The sequence below is a fragment of the Schistocerca serialis genome, chromosome 5 (assembly GCF_023864345.2).
Source record: "Schistocerca serialis cubense isolate TAMUIC-IGC-003099 chromosome 5, iqSchSeri2.2, whole genome shotgun sequence".
In the NCBI taxonomy this organism is placed as follows: Eukaryota; Metazoa; Arthropoda; class Insecta; order Orthoptera; family Acrididae; genus Schistocerca; species Schistocerca serialis.
The window spans coordinates 494,501,162-494,520,062 of NC_064642.1; the positions used below are offsets into that span (position 1 = coordinate 494,501,162).

The following is an 18,901-nucleotide window of genomic DNA, read 5'->3' on the forward strand; positions in this document are numbered from 1 at the left end:
ACCTGTCAAGCATAGCCCCTTAGGGACATGACAAGGGCCTGGTAAATGTGGAATAGAGCAGCATGATCCACACTCGAAGTATGGGCAAGGAAGCAGAGAGTATAAGCTTTTACATGTAGCTAGTCTTTCGCTGGTGAGTACAGGTCAGCCATGTCAGCTTTTTATCAAGGAGCTATCTCAAAAATAGAAACAATGTCCTAGCGCTGGATACCCAAGTAGAGTGCTGGTTCAATATGGACTGGCATACGACAACATAAATGCACAACTTGCATTTTTTGTGGGAAAGAGCTGGAAGCCATGGGGAACAATCCAATGCAGGCCTTTTGGATGGCACCTCGGAGCTGCTGTTCACCAAGGTTACAGATTGGGAACTTACCAAATGCACAAGTCATCAAAATGTAGGATGGCAGTGATCACTGGTCCAAAGCAGGTCAGTAGCTCACCAATGGCAAAGTGGAAGAGTGCAACACTTAGCATGTTGTTTTCTTGGTGAACTAATGTGGATTCAGGGGTTTGCGACAAGACAATGAAGCTTTAATGCCCATGAGACAAGTGTTGTTAAAAGTGATTAACATGAGTTTTCTCTGGAATGAAAATGTAACATTTCCCTAAAGAGTGACACATACAATCGCCAGATATCATTTACGCCTTGTATTCTGCTACGCAATAAGCAATTTATCAGTAAAATTACAGCTCCAATAACAAGTAATATAAGAGACTGCTCATTACAGCTTTATACCATCTGGCAGACAATTTTTTTTAATTAACCTTTAATCACAACAGCTTTCTTTATGATATTCCTGCAAAAGGATATTGATAAAAGAAATAAAATGGATCATTTTTTCCCCTTCTGGAGTTGTTAATTGAGAGAAGGAAGTTTAATAAAAAGCTATGTACTAGAGCTCATAAATTTTTTTATTAACAAGGCAATAATGTTTACAAAGAAGGATGATTGGTTTCTTCCACTCAAAAGGATTTTCTGTTTCAATCTACAGCACAGCAAAGGGAATTCATTACTCCAGCCATTCTTTCATATAAACACACTTTCTTGGATTAACGGATCCAATTTCGTTACAAAAATGTGATACCTGAAACAAAAAAAAAAAAAAAAAAACTGTTCTCAAATCTGAAAGATAAGCACTGGCTTCTTTTACATTATTTCTTACATACTTTATCACTTTAGCACATCTTTCAGATGAATCACTCTGCATTAAGACTACCAATGCCAAAAAAAAAAGTTAAGTTTGTGGTGGTTAATCTGCTGACAAGCAACCAGCAATCATCCACAATTTTGTATGTTGCAAGTATTTCATTTTCATTGTCTGGCAATATACAAAAGCTTACAAAACGAATGTTTCTCAAGACAACCAGCTTTCTGAGAACCAGACTACAATTTTTTTTACCTAAGAGGTGTATTCAAACATGTTCAAAGATTTATATTGGGATCAAGGGCCACTGCTGATTTCTTAGTATGTGCAGTTACTGAGAACATTTACGGAACTTGTAATATATGACAACATATAAAATGCCACTGTACTAGTAGAAATGGTAATTCAAAAACTGAATTTAAGAAAATCAGCAGTAGATGGTTCTTCCTTAACTTGACATATTGTGATAGAGCACCTACTAATCATCTTCAGACAAAGATGCCGACTGCTGGCAGAAGAACCTTAAAATTATATTCCTCAATGACTGTGCTTGTTCTTTGTCACTTTCCCATGAAAGATATGCAGTGCCCATACCCTTCTATTTTATTATTGTACATTTCAATAGTATGAGGGTATTAAACCCAAAAGTACCTCCACTGTAATGCACTATATATTATTCAAGTGCTATCTGCCATCTAGCTGAATTTCAAATGTGGTGAGACTCCACATATTATCTTGGACAATCACTGTCCTTGGCTGATAAAAGAAATTTTCTTATAAGTATGAAAGGAGTCATAAGTCAGGATTTTTCCCAATTACGCTTGTCCAACAAGAATTTAATATATTTTTTATGCTGCATGCTTTAAGAATGCAGGCAGGAACCATAAACTGCTATACTGATAAGCATTAAGCTTCATTAGAAGTAGCTGAAGTTGGGCCTGAATCCTAACCATTCTTTATCAACTACACCAAAACCCACTATAGAAGAGTTCTGAATCGAAACGCTTACATATTTATCTTATCACCCATGTACGGCCTTGTGTGCTTTACTTCTTCTCAAAACTGAAATCAACCGTCTGTTGGCATAATTTTAAGCCACCAGTAGTGATTACATCTACATCAAATTTCTTCCTAAGGATGCATGGTCTAAAGTGCATATGAGAGAATGCATTGCAAAACATTAGGAATGAAACAGTACAAATTTTATGGCAGTCTCAAAAGTTTTGGAGTAACTTTCAAAAAGGAGAAGTCAGCAATTTTGTTATAAATTATTCACCCACAGAACATTTGCTAGGGCATGTTTCACATTTGAAGTGTGTAAAACTGTTATCAATGCCAAGTTATCTTCAGCATGTTTACCCACATACATGATATTGAGGGTTTATCAAATCACTGGAAGACCCAATGTTTCGAAATTGAAATTTCTCTGTCAGAAATTGCACTGGATTACACATGTCCAGCGATTAGTTTCTAATTGCAGTGAAGGAGGTGCCTGCCTACACTACATACAGTATTATGAATACAAGGTCTATTCAAAAAATTCTGGAACTCTGTCCACAAATTTTTCTATGGCTGTCTTTTACTTATTGTACATGGTCTCCGTCAAAACACTCTCCTCCACAATTTATACACCACTCCCAATACCATTTCCACTTTCGGAAGCAGTCTTGGTATGCTTCTTGCTGGACTGTGAAGCGCTGTCTGTGAATTTCTTTTATCTAATCTCTTGTTGCAAATCTTCGTCCTTTCAATGGGGTTTTCAACTTTGAAAATAAAAGAAGTCTGCTAGGGCCAGGTGTGGAGAGTATGGGGAATAAGGCAGCACAGGGATTTCATTTTTTGTGCAATAGTCACATACCAACAGGGATGAATGTGCAAGTGTGTTATCATAATGCAAGAGCCATGAATTGTCTTGCCACATTTCAGGCCATTTCCTTCTCGCAACATGTCGATAGTACCAGCGATTAACAGTTTGTCGCCGTGGCATGAATTCATGATGAACTAATCCTTCAAGGTCACAGAAAACTATCAGCATGGATTTGACATTTAACCTGACCTGTAAGCATTTTTTGGTACAGGAGAATTGAGAAGATTGAACCTTGGTCTCAACGTCATAGCCATAGACCCTGTGTCTTCACCAGTTATGATTCTCTTAAACATCTTGTTGTCATTTGTGCAATCCAAAAGCTCTTCACAGATTGTAAGGCTAAGGTCTTTCTGGTCTTGACTCATGAGCAGTGGGACGAACTTGGTGGCAACACAATGCATTCCAAGATGCTGTGTCAGTATTTCATGACATGACCCAACTGAAATGTTATATTCTTCTGCAATCTCTCAGACAGTCAGTCTTCGACTGGCACACACAATTTCATTGACATTGTTTGTAGATGTCAAAGGACATCCTAATTGAGGATCATCTTGAAATTCCATCCAGTCATTTTTAAGTCATTTGAACCATTCGTAACACCAAATACGGCCTAAGCACTCATCACCGTAGGCTTCCTGTATCATTTGGTGTGTCTCTGCAAAAGTTTTATTGAGTTTCATGCAAAATTCAGTGCAAGCACATTGCTACTCTAACTCAGCCATCTCAAAATTTGTAAACTCTACAACACAACATTCTACTCAATACAGCTCTGTGCAATAACTAACAGACATAAAACAAGAAAACTCCCAGCAGTTACACATTAAACACAGGCATGTGCAGGGATGCCAACAGCGTTTCATTCAACACACCATTGGTGTGAAATTACGAATGTTCCAGAATTTTTTGAACAGACCTTGTACATCCTTGCAATGGGACAGGAAAAAGGTTATGAACATATGGAGACATCTCCAATGTCTGAAGAGGGTAGACTCTGATTAGATGAAGCCAATATATTCAAGACAGACACTATTTTCAGTATATTAAACTAAGCTTCTATGTTGTTGACGCAGCACACTGAAAGTACTGAAATCATGATAATCAACAGAGCAAATGCTGTCAGAGCTATCTACTTCAGCAAGAACCATCTGAAATCCACTGCATAAACTAAGCACCTATGGCCAGATAGCATTCTCCCAGGACTGTGCTAACATGATGCCAATAGTCCCAAGAGAATGTCTTATGCACTGACGACAATCTGAGAAAAGTAATAGCATTTCGTGTGCCATACTTTACTTTCTCCTCAACCTCAGCATGATCATTTTTCCCACTTCTCCTCCAATTCTTTAGTGTCCATAATGTTGTGCAACTGGTATATTTTATAAACTTCGGTTTTTGGAAAGTTTATTGCCTAGCGACATGCAATGTTTTCTATCAGCAGGAATGCCTTTCATAGCCTCTTTCCAAATCTCAATACATCAGGAATTTCAACCATGTCTTTATGAATGAAAGCAAGTGAAAGGTTTCTTATAAGGTACTTTCTTCACGCTTTGTAACAAAACAATTAAACAAAAATAAAAAAACTGCTGTCACATATTGTTTGACTTGTTAATATTACACATCTCACAGATATATTTATTTGACTCAACATTAAGTTTATTTCTTCCCTAAGTAAATTAGAGAAATTCAGCTCCAAACAAGTAGAGCCAAACATGCAGAAGTAAACCTTAAAGTAAACAATGGAAAATACAAGATGAAAGAATAATGAAACATAGGATAGATTGCTATTCAACACATAGGCAAGGCACTGTGCGGCAAACAGGCACATCAAAGTTCGCCCTCAGGCTTGAATGTTTCACAGTGTCGCTCTCTGCACACACATGGCCACATCCATCTCTAGGCACTCTGACATGAATGTCTCACTGTGCAGTGTGTGTTGTGTTTTTTTTTTTTACAAAGCTGAAGAAAAGACTTTGCCTGGTAGTTTATTCTACTTTTAAATGCACCTGTCTGTTACTCAACACCTCCTCTCTGTGGTGAGTAGCAATCTATGTATTTTTGTTACTACTACTACTACTACTACTACTACTAAACTTTGATAGATACCACTAGCTAATAAGTGTCTCCTCCTCAGTTCCATTCCAGTGTGTTTTTCATTTTGACACTTTGAGAATTTTTATACAGGTTTGTACATTCCTTGGTTTACATTCTTGTTTCCTGATACACACTGTGTTTCTCAGTTATATGCACTGACTATCACAGAACACACTTACACAGTTTAAAGTATTTATTGTCTGTCACGCATATACCCAGCCAATACTGTGTGCCTAAATAAAGCTTAATGCATGTTATCAGCTGGGCACCAGTGACGAATGTTCTCCATGCTGGATTTGCCACTGTTTGATAACACTCAAGTAGTATGACTCGCACAAAAATTTCATCAAATTTCATTCTTACCACATAGCTGGTATACTGAGAGCTTTTCATCTGCCCACAAAGTGTTTCAACTGTTAATCTATGGTTGTGCGTAGCTAAATAACAGTCATATTTAACAAAACAATGGAAACTTCAGGTTGAAATATCAACGCAGCAAAAAGACCATTACACATTATAGCTTTCGGCCAAAGCCTTCATCAGCAAAGAAAACACACACACACACACACACACACACACACACACACACACACACACTCCTCACACACACGACCACCACCACTGGCAGCTCCGACCAGAGCTGTGTGTGTGTGTGTGTGTGTGTGTGTGTGTGTGTGTGTGTGTGTGTGTGTGTGTGTGTGTTTGATTTTGTTTTTGTTTTTGTTTTGTTATTTGCTGAAGAAGGCTTGGCCAAAAGCTGTAATGTGTAACAGTCTTTTCGTTGTTACTGTCTGCAACTCAACGGGTCATCTTTACAGTGAATAGTAACTTACCATTTTCCTAATATTGTTTGAATATAACAGAGGGAAACATTCCATGTGGGAAAAATATATCTCAAAACAAAGATGATGTGACTTACCAAACGAAAGCGCTGGCATGTCGATAGACACATAAACAAACACAAACATACACACAAAATTCAAGCTTTGGCAACCAACGGTTGCTTCATCAGGAAAGAGGGAAGGAGAGGGAAAGACGAAAGGATGTGGGTTTCAAGGGAGAGGGTAAGGAGTCATTCCAATCCCGGGAGCGGAAAGACTTACCTTAGGGGGAAAAAGGGACAGGTATACAGTCGCGCGCACACACACACATATCCATCCACACATATACAGACACAAGCAGACATATGTAAAGACAAAGAGTTTGGGCAGACATGTCAGTCGAGGAGGAAGTACAGAGGCAAAGATGTTGTTGAGTGACAAGTGATGTACGAGGGGCGGCAACTTGAAATTAGCGGAGGTTGAGGCCAGGTGGGTAACGGGAAGAGAGGATATATTGAAGGGCAAGTTCCCATCTCCGGAGTTCTGACAGGTTGGTGTTAGTGGGAAGTATCCAGATAACCCGGACGGTGTAACACTGTGCTAAGATGTGCTGGCCGTGCACCAAGGCATGTTTAGCCACAGGGTGATCCTCATTACCAACAAACACTGTCTGCCTGCGTCCATTCATGCGAATGGACAGTTTGTTGCTGGTCATTCCCACATAGAAAACGTCACAGTGTAGGCAGGTCAGTTGGTAAATCATGTGGGTGCTTTCCAACGTGGCTCTGCCTTTGATCGTGTTACAGGACTGGAGTAGGTGGTGGTGGAAGGGTGCATGGGACAGGTTTTACACCGGGGGGCGGTTACAAGGGTAGGAGCCAGAGGGTAGGGAAGGTGGTTTGGGGATTTCATAGGGATGAACCAAGAGGTTACAAAGGTTAGGTGGACAGCGGAAAGACACACTTGGTGGATTGGGGAAGATTTCATTAAGGGTGGATCTCATTTCAGGGAAGGATTTGAGGAAGTCGTATCCCTGCTGGAGAGCCACATTCAGAGTCTGATCCAGTCCCAGAAAGTATCCTGTCACAAGTGGGGCACTTTTGGGGTTCTTCTGTGGGAGGTTCTGGGTTTGAGGGGATGAGGAAGTGGCTCTGGTAATTTGCTTCTGTACCAGGTCGGGAGGGTAGTTGTGGGATGTGAAAGCTGTTTTCAGGTGGTTGGTGTAATGGTTCAGGGATTCCGGACCGGAGCAGATTCGTTTGCCACGAAGACCTAGGCTGTAGGGAAGGGACCGTTTGATGTGGAATGGGTGGCAGCTGTCATAGTGGAAGTACTGTTGCTTGTTGGTGGGTTTGATGTGGACGGACATGTGAAGCTGGCCATTGGACAGATCGAGGTCAAAGTCAAGGGAAGTGGCATGGGATTTGGAGTAGAACCAGGTGAATCTGATGGAACCAAAGGAGTTGAGGTTGAAGAGGAAATTCTGGAGTTGTTCTTCACTGTGAGCCCAGATCATGAAGATGTCATCAATAAATCTGTACCAAACTTCGGGTTGGCAGGCCTGGGTAACCAAGAAGGCTTCCTCTAAGCGACCCATAAATAGGTTGGCATACGAGGGGGCCATCCTGGTACCCATGGCTGTTCCCTTTAATTGTTGGTATGTCTGGCCTTCAAAAGTGAAGAAGTTGTGAGTCAGGATGAAGCTGGCTAAGGTAATGAGGAAAGAGGTTTTAGGTAGGGTGGCAGGTGATCGGCGTGAAAAGAAGTGCTCCATTGCAGTGAGGCCCTGGACGTGCGGAATATTTGTGTATAAGGAAGTGGCATCAATGGTTACAAGGATGGTTTCCGGGGGTACTCAATCTCCCACTTCCAGCTCCATTCCCCCCAAAACCTCAAAATTCTAATCAATACAATCTGGAACCACAACACCCTAATTCAGTAGAACCTTTCCTCCAAACCTCTCTCCCAATCCGAAACCTCTGTCCTATCCAAAGGCCTCACCTTCAGCCCTACTCCTAGATTCAACCTCCTTCCTGACGAAGCAACCATTGGTTGTGAAAGCTTGAATTTTGTGTGTATGTTTGTGTTTGTTTATGTGTCTATCGACATGCCAGTGCTTTCATTTGGTAAGTCACATCATCTGTTTTTAGATATATTTTTCCTAATATTGTTTGTTATATTTAACTGCAATAAAAACTCCTGAAGTTAAGAACAGAATCCTCATCCTACTTTTTCTGTTTAACAGTAAAATTGCTTAAATACATTAATTCACATTATACGGAGCATTAATACACACTTAACGACATTAAGACAGTTCAACAACATTCTGTTCACAAACTGACAGTTTGTACTTACAGGGCACACTCCACATGGCATAGTCACAGTTCCTGGTGGAGGTAGCAAACTTTTAATGGCTCTGTATAGAAAATTTCCCTCAGCAGATAGCGAACGTTCAACTTTTCCATCATATAACAGAGTATCCAAAATCGTTTCCATATCTTCCACTGATAATTGGACCTAAGAAAACAAATTTTTAATGTTGATGTATTGCACACTTCTCTCTTCTCATACTGCCATTTATTTAACAAGCTATGTATTACCTAAGCAGTAAGAAATGCTTTGGCCTGCAGCTGGTCACTTTACGAGATAAATTTAACAACCATGATGCACAAATTTTTTAATCTGTAAAAACTAAATACCTTAAAATTTGGACAAAATATTCCCAAACCTAAGATTCAATCAGCAGAAGAAAGTTTTGAAAACTTGAGATGCTACAACTAAACACCACATGCACTATCCACATCTGTTTACCAAGGGGCAACAACATAATGTGTAAATCAATACATGTATAGTCATCACACTCATGGGTTGTATTTTTAGAAAATACATGGTGGTGGTGGTGATAATACAACAGTAAACCCAGCAAATGAGATCACTATGTTGGATTTCATATTTCATCACTAGTCGAACTGTCAGCTGCGTTGGCTGATGATTCATGCAGAACCCAGTAAATTATTATTATTATTATTATTATTATTATTATTATTATTATTACTTCACGTGTTTTGTAAAAAGGTATGAGAGACCAATCATTTCTGTACAAATATTACAATCAGTTCTATTAATAATCATCGGCAATGAATCAGGATAGCAATCCAGAAATATTTCTGAAGCTCCATTTCCTTATTAATATGTCTTTGGATCATACTCTTAGCTGGTTTTCCACATAATGAAAACACATGCTCACATTTTTCAAAGTATATTACAGGTGTTTTTAAATATAATTTAACATAATAAAAGTGGTCTACTCACTCCCGGCCACTTGAATCCCCACTTATTGTTTGCCATAGCTTTCCACTTTATCCTTCAAATTTAAAGGCAATTAAAAGCTGCTTGAAGCAAGATACTAAAACTTCTCAAGCAAGGTCCATGAACAGCAGTTTTATGTAACTCACAGAGTGCAACTGCGCATGGTCATGCAGTACACAAATTCACATAGACAAATTCCTATGTATTTCTTTTTATAACAGTGTTACAGTTTCTATAATGTCTTAATGCAGAAATAAAACAATAAGTGAATAACCTTTTTACTGTGCATGTTAAAATGAATTCGCTGCTTAAAAATGCCATGCACAGCAATCGGTCATTAAGACGGCAGAGCAGCAGCTGATTCTCCATAAGCAATGACCTCTCCATAACATGATGTGCTTCAATTCTAAGAGAAGACATAAGCTTACAACATAAATCAATACAGGTAATTTTTTTGAGTGAAAATAAGTTGTTGGGTCCCAACCTAAAGAATTTCTTGGACTATGCTACAAATCAGTCTCCGACCACAACTAGTCATTCCCAATTCATTTCACCATCATCTTTCTTTTACTGTCTTTCTTTTATCATCTAGAAGCACTACTTCTGTAGTATGTTTACTCCATTTGTCATCCAATGGTTCAAATCGCTCTGAGCACTATGGGACTTAACATCTGAGGTCATCAGCCCTCCAGAACTTAGAACTACTTAAACCTAACTAACCTATGGACATCACACACATCCATGCCTGAGGCACGATTCGAACCTGTGGCCGTAGCAGTCGCACGGTTCCAGACTGAAGCGCCTAGAACCGCTCGGCCACAGTGGCCAGCTTTGTCATCTGATCTCATGACATATTCTACCCACTGCCATTTCATTGCTTCACCACCTGGATCAGTAAATCCCTTGCGGGATTGGGGTGGGGGTGGCTTGCGGGATTGGGGTGGGGGTGGCTATGTACGGAAAAGACAGTATTCCGTTTGAGTCCATAGACGTATCACGGAGCTGTACTGAACAGATATTTGCATGTTGTGCAGGAGCAGTTGAATTTAGTGAAACTAAACTTCTAATTGTTGTTGTTTATGGGTCTCTCCTCAAGCTAGAGAGGGTTCTTGATTCACTTTGTAGGAAGTACCAAAAACTAGTTACGTGTGGTGACTTCAATATAAATTTTGTATATGATGGTGCAAGAAAAAGGATGTTGGTAGATCTCCTAAATTCATATGATCTGATGCAGACTGTGTTTTTTTTTCAAATAGGGTGCAGGAGAACAGTAGCACAGCCATAGATAATATTTTTATTCATTCTTAATTACTAGATGGGCATTCTGTTAGTAAAAGGGTGAATGGCCTTTCAGACCATGATGCACAAATTTTAATACTAAAAGGCTTTTGTAAGCAAACAAATGTCACATATAACTACAAACTATGCAGGAAAGTTAATCCAACAGCAATGGAGAGTTTTTTAAACCTTGTCAAGGAACAAGAGTGGCAGGATGTTTGTAGAGCGGATAACACAGATGATAAATATAATGCTTTCCTTAACACATTTGTCATGCTCTTTGAGAGTTGCTTTCCATTAGAACGTTCTAAACAGTAATAGGCAGCCTGGATGGCTAATAGGTAGCCTGGATGGCTGACTAGTGGGATAAGGATATCATGTAGAACAAAGAGGGAATTATATCAAAATGTTAGAAGTAGTCACAATCAAGCTACAGTAGCCCATTACAAACAGTATTGTAAGGTGCTTAAAAATGTTATTAGGAAGGCAAAGAGTATGTGGTATGCAAATAGAATAGTTAATTCACAGGATGAAATTTAAACCATATGGTCAATTGTGAAGGAAGTGTCTGGTCGGCAGCACAAGGTCAATGATATAAAGTCAGTTCATAGTAAAAATATTTCTGTTACTGATAAATCAGATAAATGTACAGTATTTAGCAATCATTTCCTGAGCATCACTGGTGAATTAAATAAAAATTTAATTTCTACAGGGAATCATATAACTTTCTTGGCAAAATCCTTTCCGAGACTGATGTCTGACATACTCCCCTGTGATACAGACAAATGGGAGATTGAGTCAATAATTAAATCACTGAAGACTAAGTAAGGACTCATGGATATGATGGAATGCCTAACAGAGTATTAAAGTACTGTGTTCTACGTGTTAGGCCTGTATTTACCCATATTTGTAATTTTTCCTTTAGGAATGGTCAGTTTCCTCAACTATTAAAGTACTCAGTAGTAAAGAAGCTTTATAAAAAAGGAGAAAAGGATAATATAGACAATTTTAGACTTATTTCTATTCTATCAAATGTACAGTTCAGCTTTAGAAGTCATTTAACAACTGAAAGTGCTATATTCTCTTTTCTCTGTGAATGTATGGGTTGAACAAAAGGTTTTGAATGCTAGGTATATTTTTTGATTTAAATAAGGCGTTTCATTGTGTTGACCAAAAAATATTGCAACAGGAGTTGGACCATTATGGAATATGGGGAGTAGCTCACAAATGGTTTACCTCTTACTTTAGCAACAGACAGCAAAAGGTCATTATTCACGATGTTGAGATGGCTGTGATGTGGGGTCTGAGTGGGGTGCAGTCAAGTGGGGGGTGCCTCTGGGACCAGTGTTGGGGCCACTCCTGTTCCTTATTTATATAAATGATGTGCTCTCTAGTATTAAGGACAACTCTAAAATATTTATGTTTGCTGATGACACTAGCTTGGTACTAATGGATGATGCGTGCAACCCTGGCCCAGTTTCAAATAGTGCAGTTCATGACCCAAGTTCACGGCTTATAGAAAGTAAACTAACACAAAATCATAGAAAGACTCAGTTTTTGCAGTATCTAACACACAATTCAGCAAAACCTGATGTTTTAATTTCACAGAATGGGCATATGATTAGTGAAACTCAACAGTTCAAATTTCCAGGTGTTCAGACAGACAGAAAACTGTCGTGGAAAGCCCACATTCAGGATCTTGTTCAAAGACTTAATGCTGCCATTTTTACTATTTGAGCGGTATCTGAAGTAAGTGATCGTTCGACACGAAAATTAGTCTACCTTGCTTATTTTTATTCACTTATGTTGCACGGTATTATATTTTGGGGTAACTCTTCCCATTCTAAAACGATATTTTTGGCTCGGAAACAGGCAGTCTGGGCAATAAGTGGTGTAAGTTCACAAACCTCTTGTTGACCCCTGTTCACGTGTCTGGGTATTTTAACATTGGCCTATCAATATATATATTCCTTATTGTCATTTCTTGTTAACAATATTAGCTTATTCCCAAGAATAAGCAGCTTTCACTCAGTTAATACTTGGCAGAAATCAAACCTGCATTTGGATCGGACTTCCTTAACTCTTGTGCAGGAAGATGTGCAGTATACTGCTGCATCCATTTTCAATACACTGAGCTCGAATTCAACAATATTAGCAATAATCCACGTGCTTTCAAATCAAAACTGAAGAGTTTCCTCATGGTTATGTCGAGGAGTTCCTTTAAAAATTATGCTGATTCTTGTTGTTTTGTTGATTGCATTTACTTAAACTTATGGGCTGACTTTTTTAGGGTTCATAAACATTTTGTTTTTATCTGTTATTACTTTTATGTTATAATTTCATGTACTGACATGTTCCATGACCTTGGAAATTTGCTCATCAATTTGGTCCTATGGAACTTGACGTGTAAATAAATAAATAAACATTATATATAAAAACAAAGATGAGGTGACTTACCGAACAAAAGCGCTGGCAGGTCGATAGACACACAAACAAACACAAACATACACACAAAATTCAAGCTTTCGCAACAAACTGTTGCCTCATCAGGAAAGAGGGAAGGAGAGGGGAAGACAAAAGGAAGTGGGTTTTAAAGGAGAGGGTAAGGAGTCATTCCAATCCCGGGAGCGGAAAGACTTACCTTAGGGGGAAAAAAGGACAGGTATACACTCGCACACACGCACATATCCATCCACACATACAGACACAAGCAGACATATTGGTCTTTAAATATGTCTGCTTGTGTCTGTATGTGTGGATGGATATGTGCGTGTGTGCGAGTGTATACCTGTCCTTTTTTCCCCCTAAGGTAAGTCTTTCCGCTCCCGGGATTGGAATGACTCCTTACCCTCTCCTTTAAAACCCACTTCCTTTTGTCTTCCCCTCTCCTTCCCTCTTTCCTGATGAGGCAACAGTTTGTTGCGAAAGCTTGAATTTTGTGTGTATGTTTGTGTTTGTTTGTGTGTCTATCGACCTGCCAGCGCTTTTGTTCGGTAAGTCACCTCATCTTTGTTTTTATATATAATTTTTCCCACGTGGAATGTTTCCTTCCATTATATAAATAAATAAACAATTCTACATCATATTTCCTTTGAAGACCTACCCTATTTCTGAACCACTGAACCCAGGTAAACAATGTGATCAACTTCTCTACATACTGATAGTACATCTGTAGCTGGTAGTGACTCACCTCTGTCAATTATCACAATCTTGATATTTTTTCTTATCAATTGACAATCCAAGTGTCTCACTTTCTCTCTTAACTCTAACCAGTAGTTCCTTCGTTTCCAAATGTGATTCTATGCACAGTGGGGTGTCATCAGCAACCCGTAAATAGCTGATTCTTCGTCCTCCAATTCGGATCCCACCAGTCCAGCCATGAAGACTTTTTCTCAACACATACTCTCCATAGACATTGAATAGAACTGGTGACAGAATGCACTGCTGTCTAACTCCTTTACAAAATTCAAAAGGACCTGAAATAGTTTTATCTGGTCTGATTATTGCCTTGCTATCAATATAGAGATCTCTGACCAGGGTAATATAATCATCAGGAATGCCCATATCTGCTAGTACACTTCACAGTTCTTTCCACTGAACACAGTCGAAAGCCTATCCATAGTCCAAGAAACAAAGAACTAATGGGGTGTTTATTTCCATACATTTTTCAATTAACTGTCTGACATTGAGAATCTGCTCTCATGTTTATTATGCAGGAACCAAGCTTTCTCTGGTGGTATTTCTTTATCCAAGTAGGTTCTCAGGCATTCATGGATGAAGAATCTTGCTGGCATGTGAAATTAATGAAATGGTTCTATAGTTCTCACAATGCTGTGTGTGTCCTTTCTCATGGTCCAGTCCTCTATCCACATCCCATTATTTCATATTTTGTTACCTATTTCGTGCATGATTTCCAAACCAAAATATCCAAATGCTTTGATAATTTCAGCAGCAATAAGGTCAAGTCCAGGTGCTATGCTACTTTTCAATTTAGCTATAGCTTTTCAGACTTCTTGTTTTAAGACATTAGGTTCCTTCTCTAGTGAAATGTTTGCACTATCAAGTTTTTCATTTTCATTCATTACAACCTGTTGTAGTATATTCTTCATCAATCAAGAGCTAGTTCTATGTTGGTTAGAGGTGAGCCATCTTCATCTTCTGCCACCCATGTTCTTGGTTTGATCAATCTTGTTATTTACTTCACTGAACACGCACCTGGTCTCATTTAAATCCCAGAATTGCTGAATTCTCTCCAATGTTTCCTGATGCAATTAGTTTTGTCTCTTCAGCATCTTCTCTGTATTAACTTGTGGTACTGCGAGTTCCTTGTAATCCCCATCTTCAGTGCTTTTCTGTCCTCAATAATAAGTATAGTTTCTTTAGCAAGGCAGTTCCTTTTATTCTTCACTTGTTTGCAATCCTTGACTATTTCTTCAACTGTTTTAACTAATGTCTCCTTCAGCAAATTCCATTTCTCTGCAGATGTTATATTATCTGACTGATCAGTCTAAAGTGTTCTTAGACTTGATGCCTAAAAATTTCATTTCCTGCCTTCTGCTTTAATCTTTATTCTATTGGAGGTCTTCCTTTATTTTGAAAGTTTTATACTTGGTGCCCCCCCCCCCCCCCCCCCCCCCCCCATGAACCATGGACCTTGCCGTTGGTGGGGAGGCTTGCGTGCCTCAGCGATTCAGATAGCCGAATCGTAGGTGCAACCACAACAGAGGGGTATCTGTTGCGAGGCCAGACAATTGTGTGGTTCCTGAAGAGGGGCAGCAGACTTTTCAGTAGTTGCAGGGGCAACAGTCTGGATGATTGACTGATCTGGCCTTGTAACACTAACCAAAACGGCCTTGCTGCGCTGGTACTGCGAACGGCTGAAAGCAAGGGGAAACTATGGCTGTAATTTTTCCCGAGGGCATGCAGCTTTACTGTATGGTTAAATGATGATGGCGTCCTCTTGGGTAAAATATTCCGGAGGTAAAATAGTCCCCATTCGGATCTACGGGCGGAGACTACACAAGAGGACATCGTTATCAGGAGAAAGAAAACTGGCGTTCTACGGATTGGAGCGTGGAATGTCAGATCCCTTAATCGGGCAGGTAGGTTAGAAAATTTAAAAAGGAAAATGGATAGGTTAAAATTAGATATAGTGGGAATTAGTGAAGTTCGGTGGCAGGAGGAACAAGACTTTTGGTCAGGCGAATACAGGGTTATAAATACAAAATCAAATAGGGGTAATGCAGGAGTAGGTTTAATAATGAATAAAAAATAGGAGTGCGGGTAAGCTACTACAAACAGCATAGTAAACGCATTATTGTGGCCAAGATAGATACGAAGCCCACACCTACTACAGTAGTACAAGTTTATATGCCAAGTAGCTCTGCAGATGACGAAGAAATTGAAGAAATGTATGATGAAATAAAAGAAATTATTCAGATAGTGAAGGGAGACAAAAATTTGATAGTCATGGGTGACTGGAATTCGGTAGTAGGAAAAGAGAGAGAAGGAAACATAGTAGGTGAATATGGATTGGGGGGAAGAAATGAAAGCGGAAGCTGCCTGGTAGAATTTTGCGCAGAGCACAACTTAATCATAGCTAACACTTGGTTCAAGAATCATAAAAGAAGGCTGTATACATGGAAGAAGCCTGGAGATACTGACAGGTTTCAGATAGATTATATAATGGTAAGGCAGAGATTTAGGAACCAGGTTTTAAATTGTAAGACATTTCCAGGGGCAGATGTGGACTCTGACCACAATCTATTGGTTATGAACTGTAGATTAAAACTGAAGAAACTGCAAAAAGGTGGCAATTTAAGGAGATGGGACCTGGATAAACTGACTAAACCAGAGGTTGTACAGAGTTTCAGGGAGAGCATAAGGGAACAATTGACAGGAATGGGGGAAAGAAGTACAGTAGAGGAAGAATGGATAGTTTTGAGGGATGAAGTAGTGAAGGCAGCAGAGGATCAAGTAGGTAAAAAGACGAGGGCTAGTAGAAATCCTTGGGTAACAGAAGAAATATTGAACTCAATTGATGAAAGGAGAAAATATAAAAATGCAGTAAATGAAGCAGGCAAAAAGGAATACAAACGTCTCAAAAATGAGACCGACAGGAGGTGCAAAATGGCTAAGCAGGGATGGCTAGAGGACAAATGTAAGGATGTAGAGACATATCTAACCAGGGGTAAGATAGATACTGCCTACAGGAAAATTAAAGAGACCTTTGGAGAAAAGAGAACCACTTGTATGAATATAAAGAGCTCATATGGAAACCCAGTTATAAGCAAAGAAGGGAAGGCAGAAAGGTGGAAGGAGTATATAGAGGGTCTATACAAGGGCGATGTACTTGAGGACAATATTATGGAAATGGAAGAGGATGTAGAAGAAGATGAAATGGGAGATATGATACTGCGTGAAGAGTCTGACAGGGCACTGAAAGACTTGAGTCGAAACAAGGCACCAGGAGAAGACAACATTCCATTAGAACAACAGACGGCCTTGGGAGAGCCAGTCCTGACGAAACTCTACCACCTGGTGAGCAAAATGTATGAGACAGGCGAAATTCCCTCAGACTTCAAGAAGAATATAATAATTCCAACCCCAAAGAAAGCAGGTGTTGACAGATGTGAAAATTACCGAACTATCAGTTTAATAAGTCACAGCTGCCAAATACTAACGCGAACTCTTTACAGACGAATGGAAAAACTGGTAGAAGCCGACCTCGGGGAAGATCAGTTTGGATTCCGTGGAAATATTGGAACACGTGAGGCAATACTGACCCTACGACTTATCTTAGAAGCTAGATTAAGGAAAGGCAAACCTATGTTTCTAGCATTTGCAGACTTAGAGGAAGCTTTTGACAACACTGACTGGCATACACTCTTTCAAATTCTGAAGGTGGCAGGGGTAAAATACAGGGAGAGAAAGGTTATTTACAATTTGTTCAGAAACCAGATGGCAGTTATAAGAGTCGAGGGGCATGAAAGGGAAGCAGTGGTTAGGAAGGGAGTGAGACAGGGTAGTAGCATCTCCCCTATGTTATTCAATCTGTATATTGAGCAAGCAGTAAAGTAAACAAGAGAAAAATTTGGAGTAGGTATTAAAATCTATGGAGAAGAAATAAAAACTTTGAGGTTCGCCGATGACATTGTAATTCTGTCAGAAACACCAAAGGACTTGGAAGAGCAGTTGAACGGAATGGACAGTGTCTTGAAAGGAGGATATAAGACGAACATCAACAAAAGCAAAACGAGTATAATGGAATGTAGTCTAATTAAATCGGGTGACGTTGAGGGAATTAGATTAGGAAATGAGACACTTAAAATAGTAAAGGATTTTTGCTATTTGGAAAGCAAAATAACTGATGATGGTCGAAGTAGAGAGGATATAAAATGTAGACTGGCAATGGCAAGGAAAGCGTTTCTGAAGAAGAGAAATTTGTTAACGTCGAGTATAGATTTAAGTGTCAGGAAGTCGTTGCTGAAAGTATTTGTATGGAGTGCAGCACTGTATGGATGTGAAACATGGACGATAAATAGTTTGGACAAGAAGAGAATAGAAGCTTTCGAAATGTGGTGCTACAGAAGAATGCTGAAGATTAGATCGGTAGATCACATAACTAATGAGGAGGTATTGAATAGAATTGGAGAGAAGAGAAATTTATTGCACAACTTGACTAGAAGAAGGGATCGGTTGGTAGTGCATATCAAGGGATCACCAATTTAGTATTGGAGGGCAGCGTGGAAGGTAAAAATCGTAGAGGGAGACCAAGAGATGAATACACTAAGCAGATTCAGAAGGACGTAGGTTGCAGTAGTTACTGGGAGATGAAGAAGCTTGCACAGGATAGAGTAGCATGGAGAGCTGCATCAAACCAGTCTTAGGACTGAAGACCACCACCACCACAACAACAACAACAACAACAACAACAACAACTATTCTCGGTGTAAGATATAGAAGCCGATGGTCAGAAATACAGTCGGCAGCAGGAGCTGTATTAATGTTTTTAATTGACAATTCCATCTTAAGCCAATCGAGGAACAGTGAACCTGAAAAGACATGTTCCACCTGGTGAGGTCTAGGTGTAAAGTCTTCGTGGATGGCGTTGGTTATAAGAAACTTATTTACCTCACAGAACTGAGTAAGTTGTTTTTCATGATTATTTCTATTGCTTAAACCATGACAGCCAAGTACTTCGTTTGATGAGTTCCTCTTCTCTGCTTTAGCATTAAGTAGGTGCACATGCCTGTATCACATTTAGCTTGCATGATCTAGTGTTGAATTTCACTAGTATTATTTGCTCACTGACAGGTTTGTATTCAATCACTGTGGCAGTCCATCCCTTGTCTACTAGCAAGATAACACCACTGGCGGAGTTATCT

At 39.4% G+C, this 18,901-nt stretch overlaps 1 protein-coding gene across 4 annotated transcripts in view; it reads right to left on the reverse strand.

Annotated features, from left to right (window-relative positions):
• Positions 1 to 894: 894 nt before the first annotated feature.
• The window catches only part of LOC126482378 (DNA-directed RNA polymerase III subunit RPC6), a 77,886-nt gene continuing 59,879 nt past the window's right edge, over positions 895 to 18,901 (reverse strand). For 3 of the 4 annotated variants that reach the window (XM_050106476.1, XM_050106473.1, XM_050106475.1), the window contains exons 6-7: positions 8,283 to 8,444; positions 895 to 1,088 (exon numbers count right to left, since the gene is read on the reverse strand). In XM_050106476.1, the coding sequence (XP_049962433.1) occupies positions 1,014 to 1,088; positions 8,283 to 8,444 (237 nt within the window). In that variant the 3' untranslated portion in view covers positions 895 to 1,013. Of the gene's footprint in view, positions 1,089 to 8,282; positions 8,445 to 18,901 lie in introns of those variants that run through there. The other variant, XR_007587642.1, reaches the window with a different exon arrangement.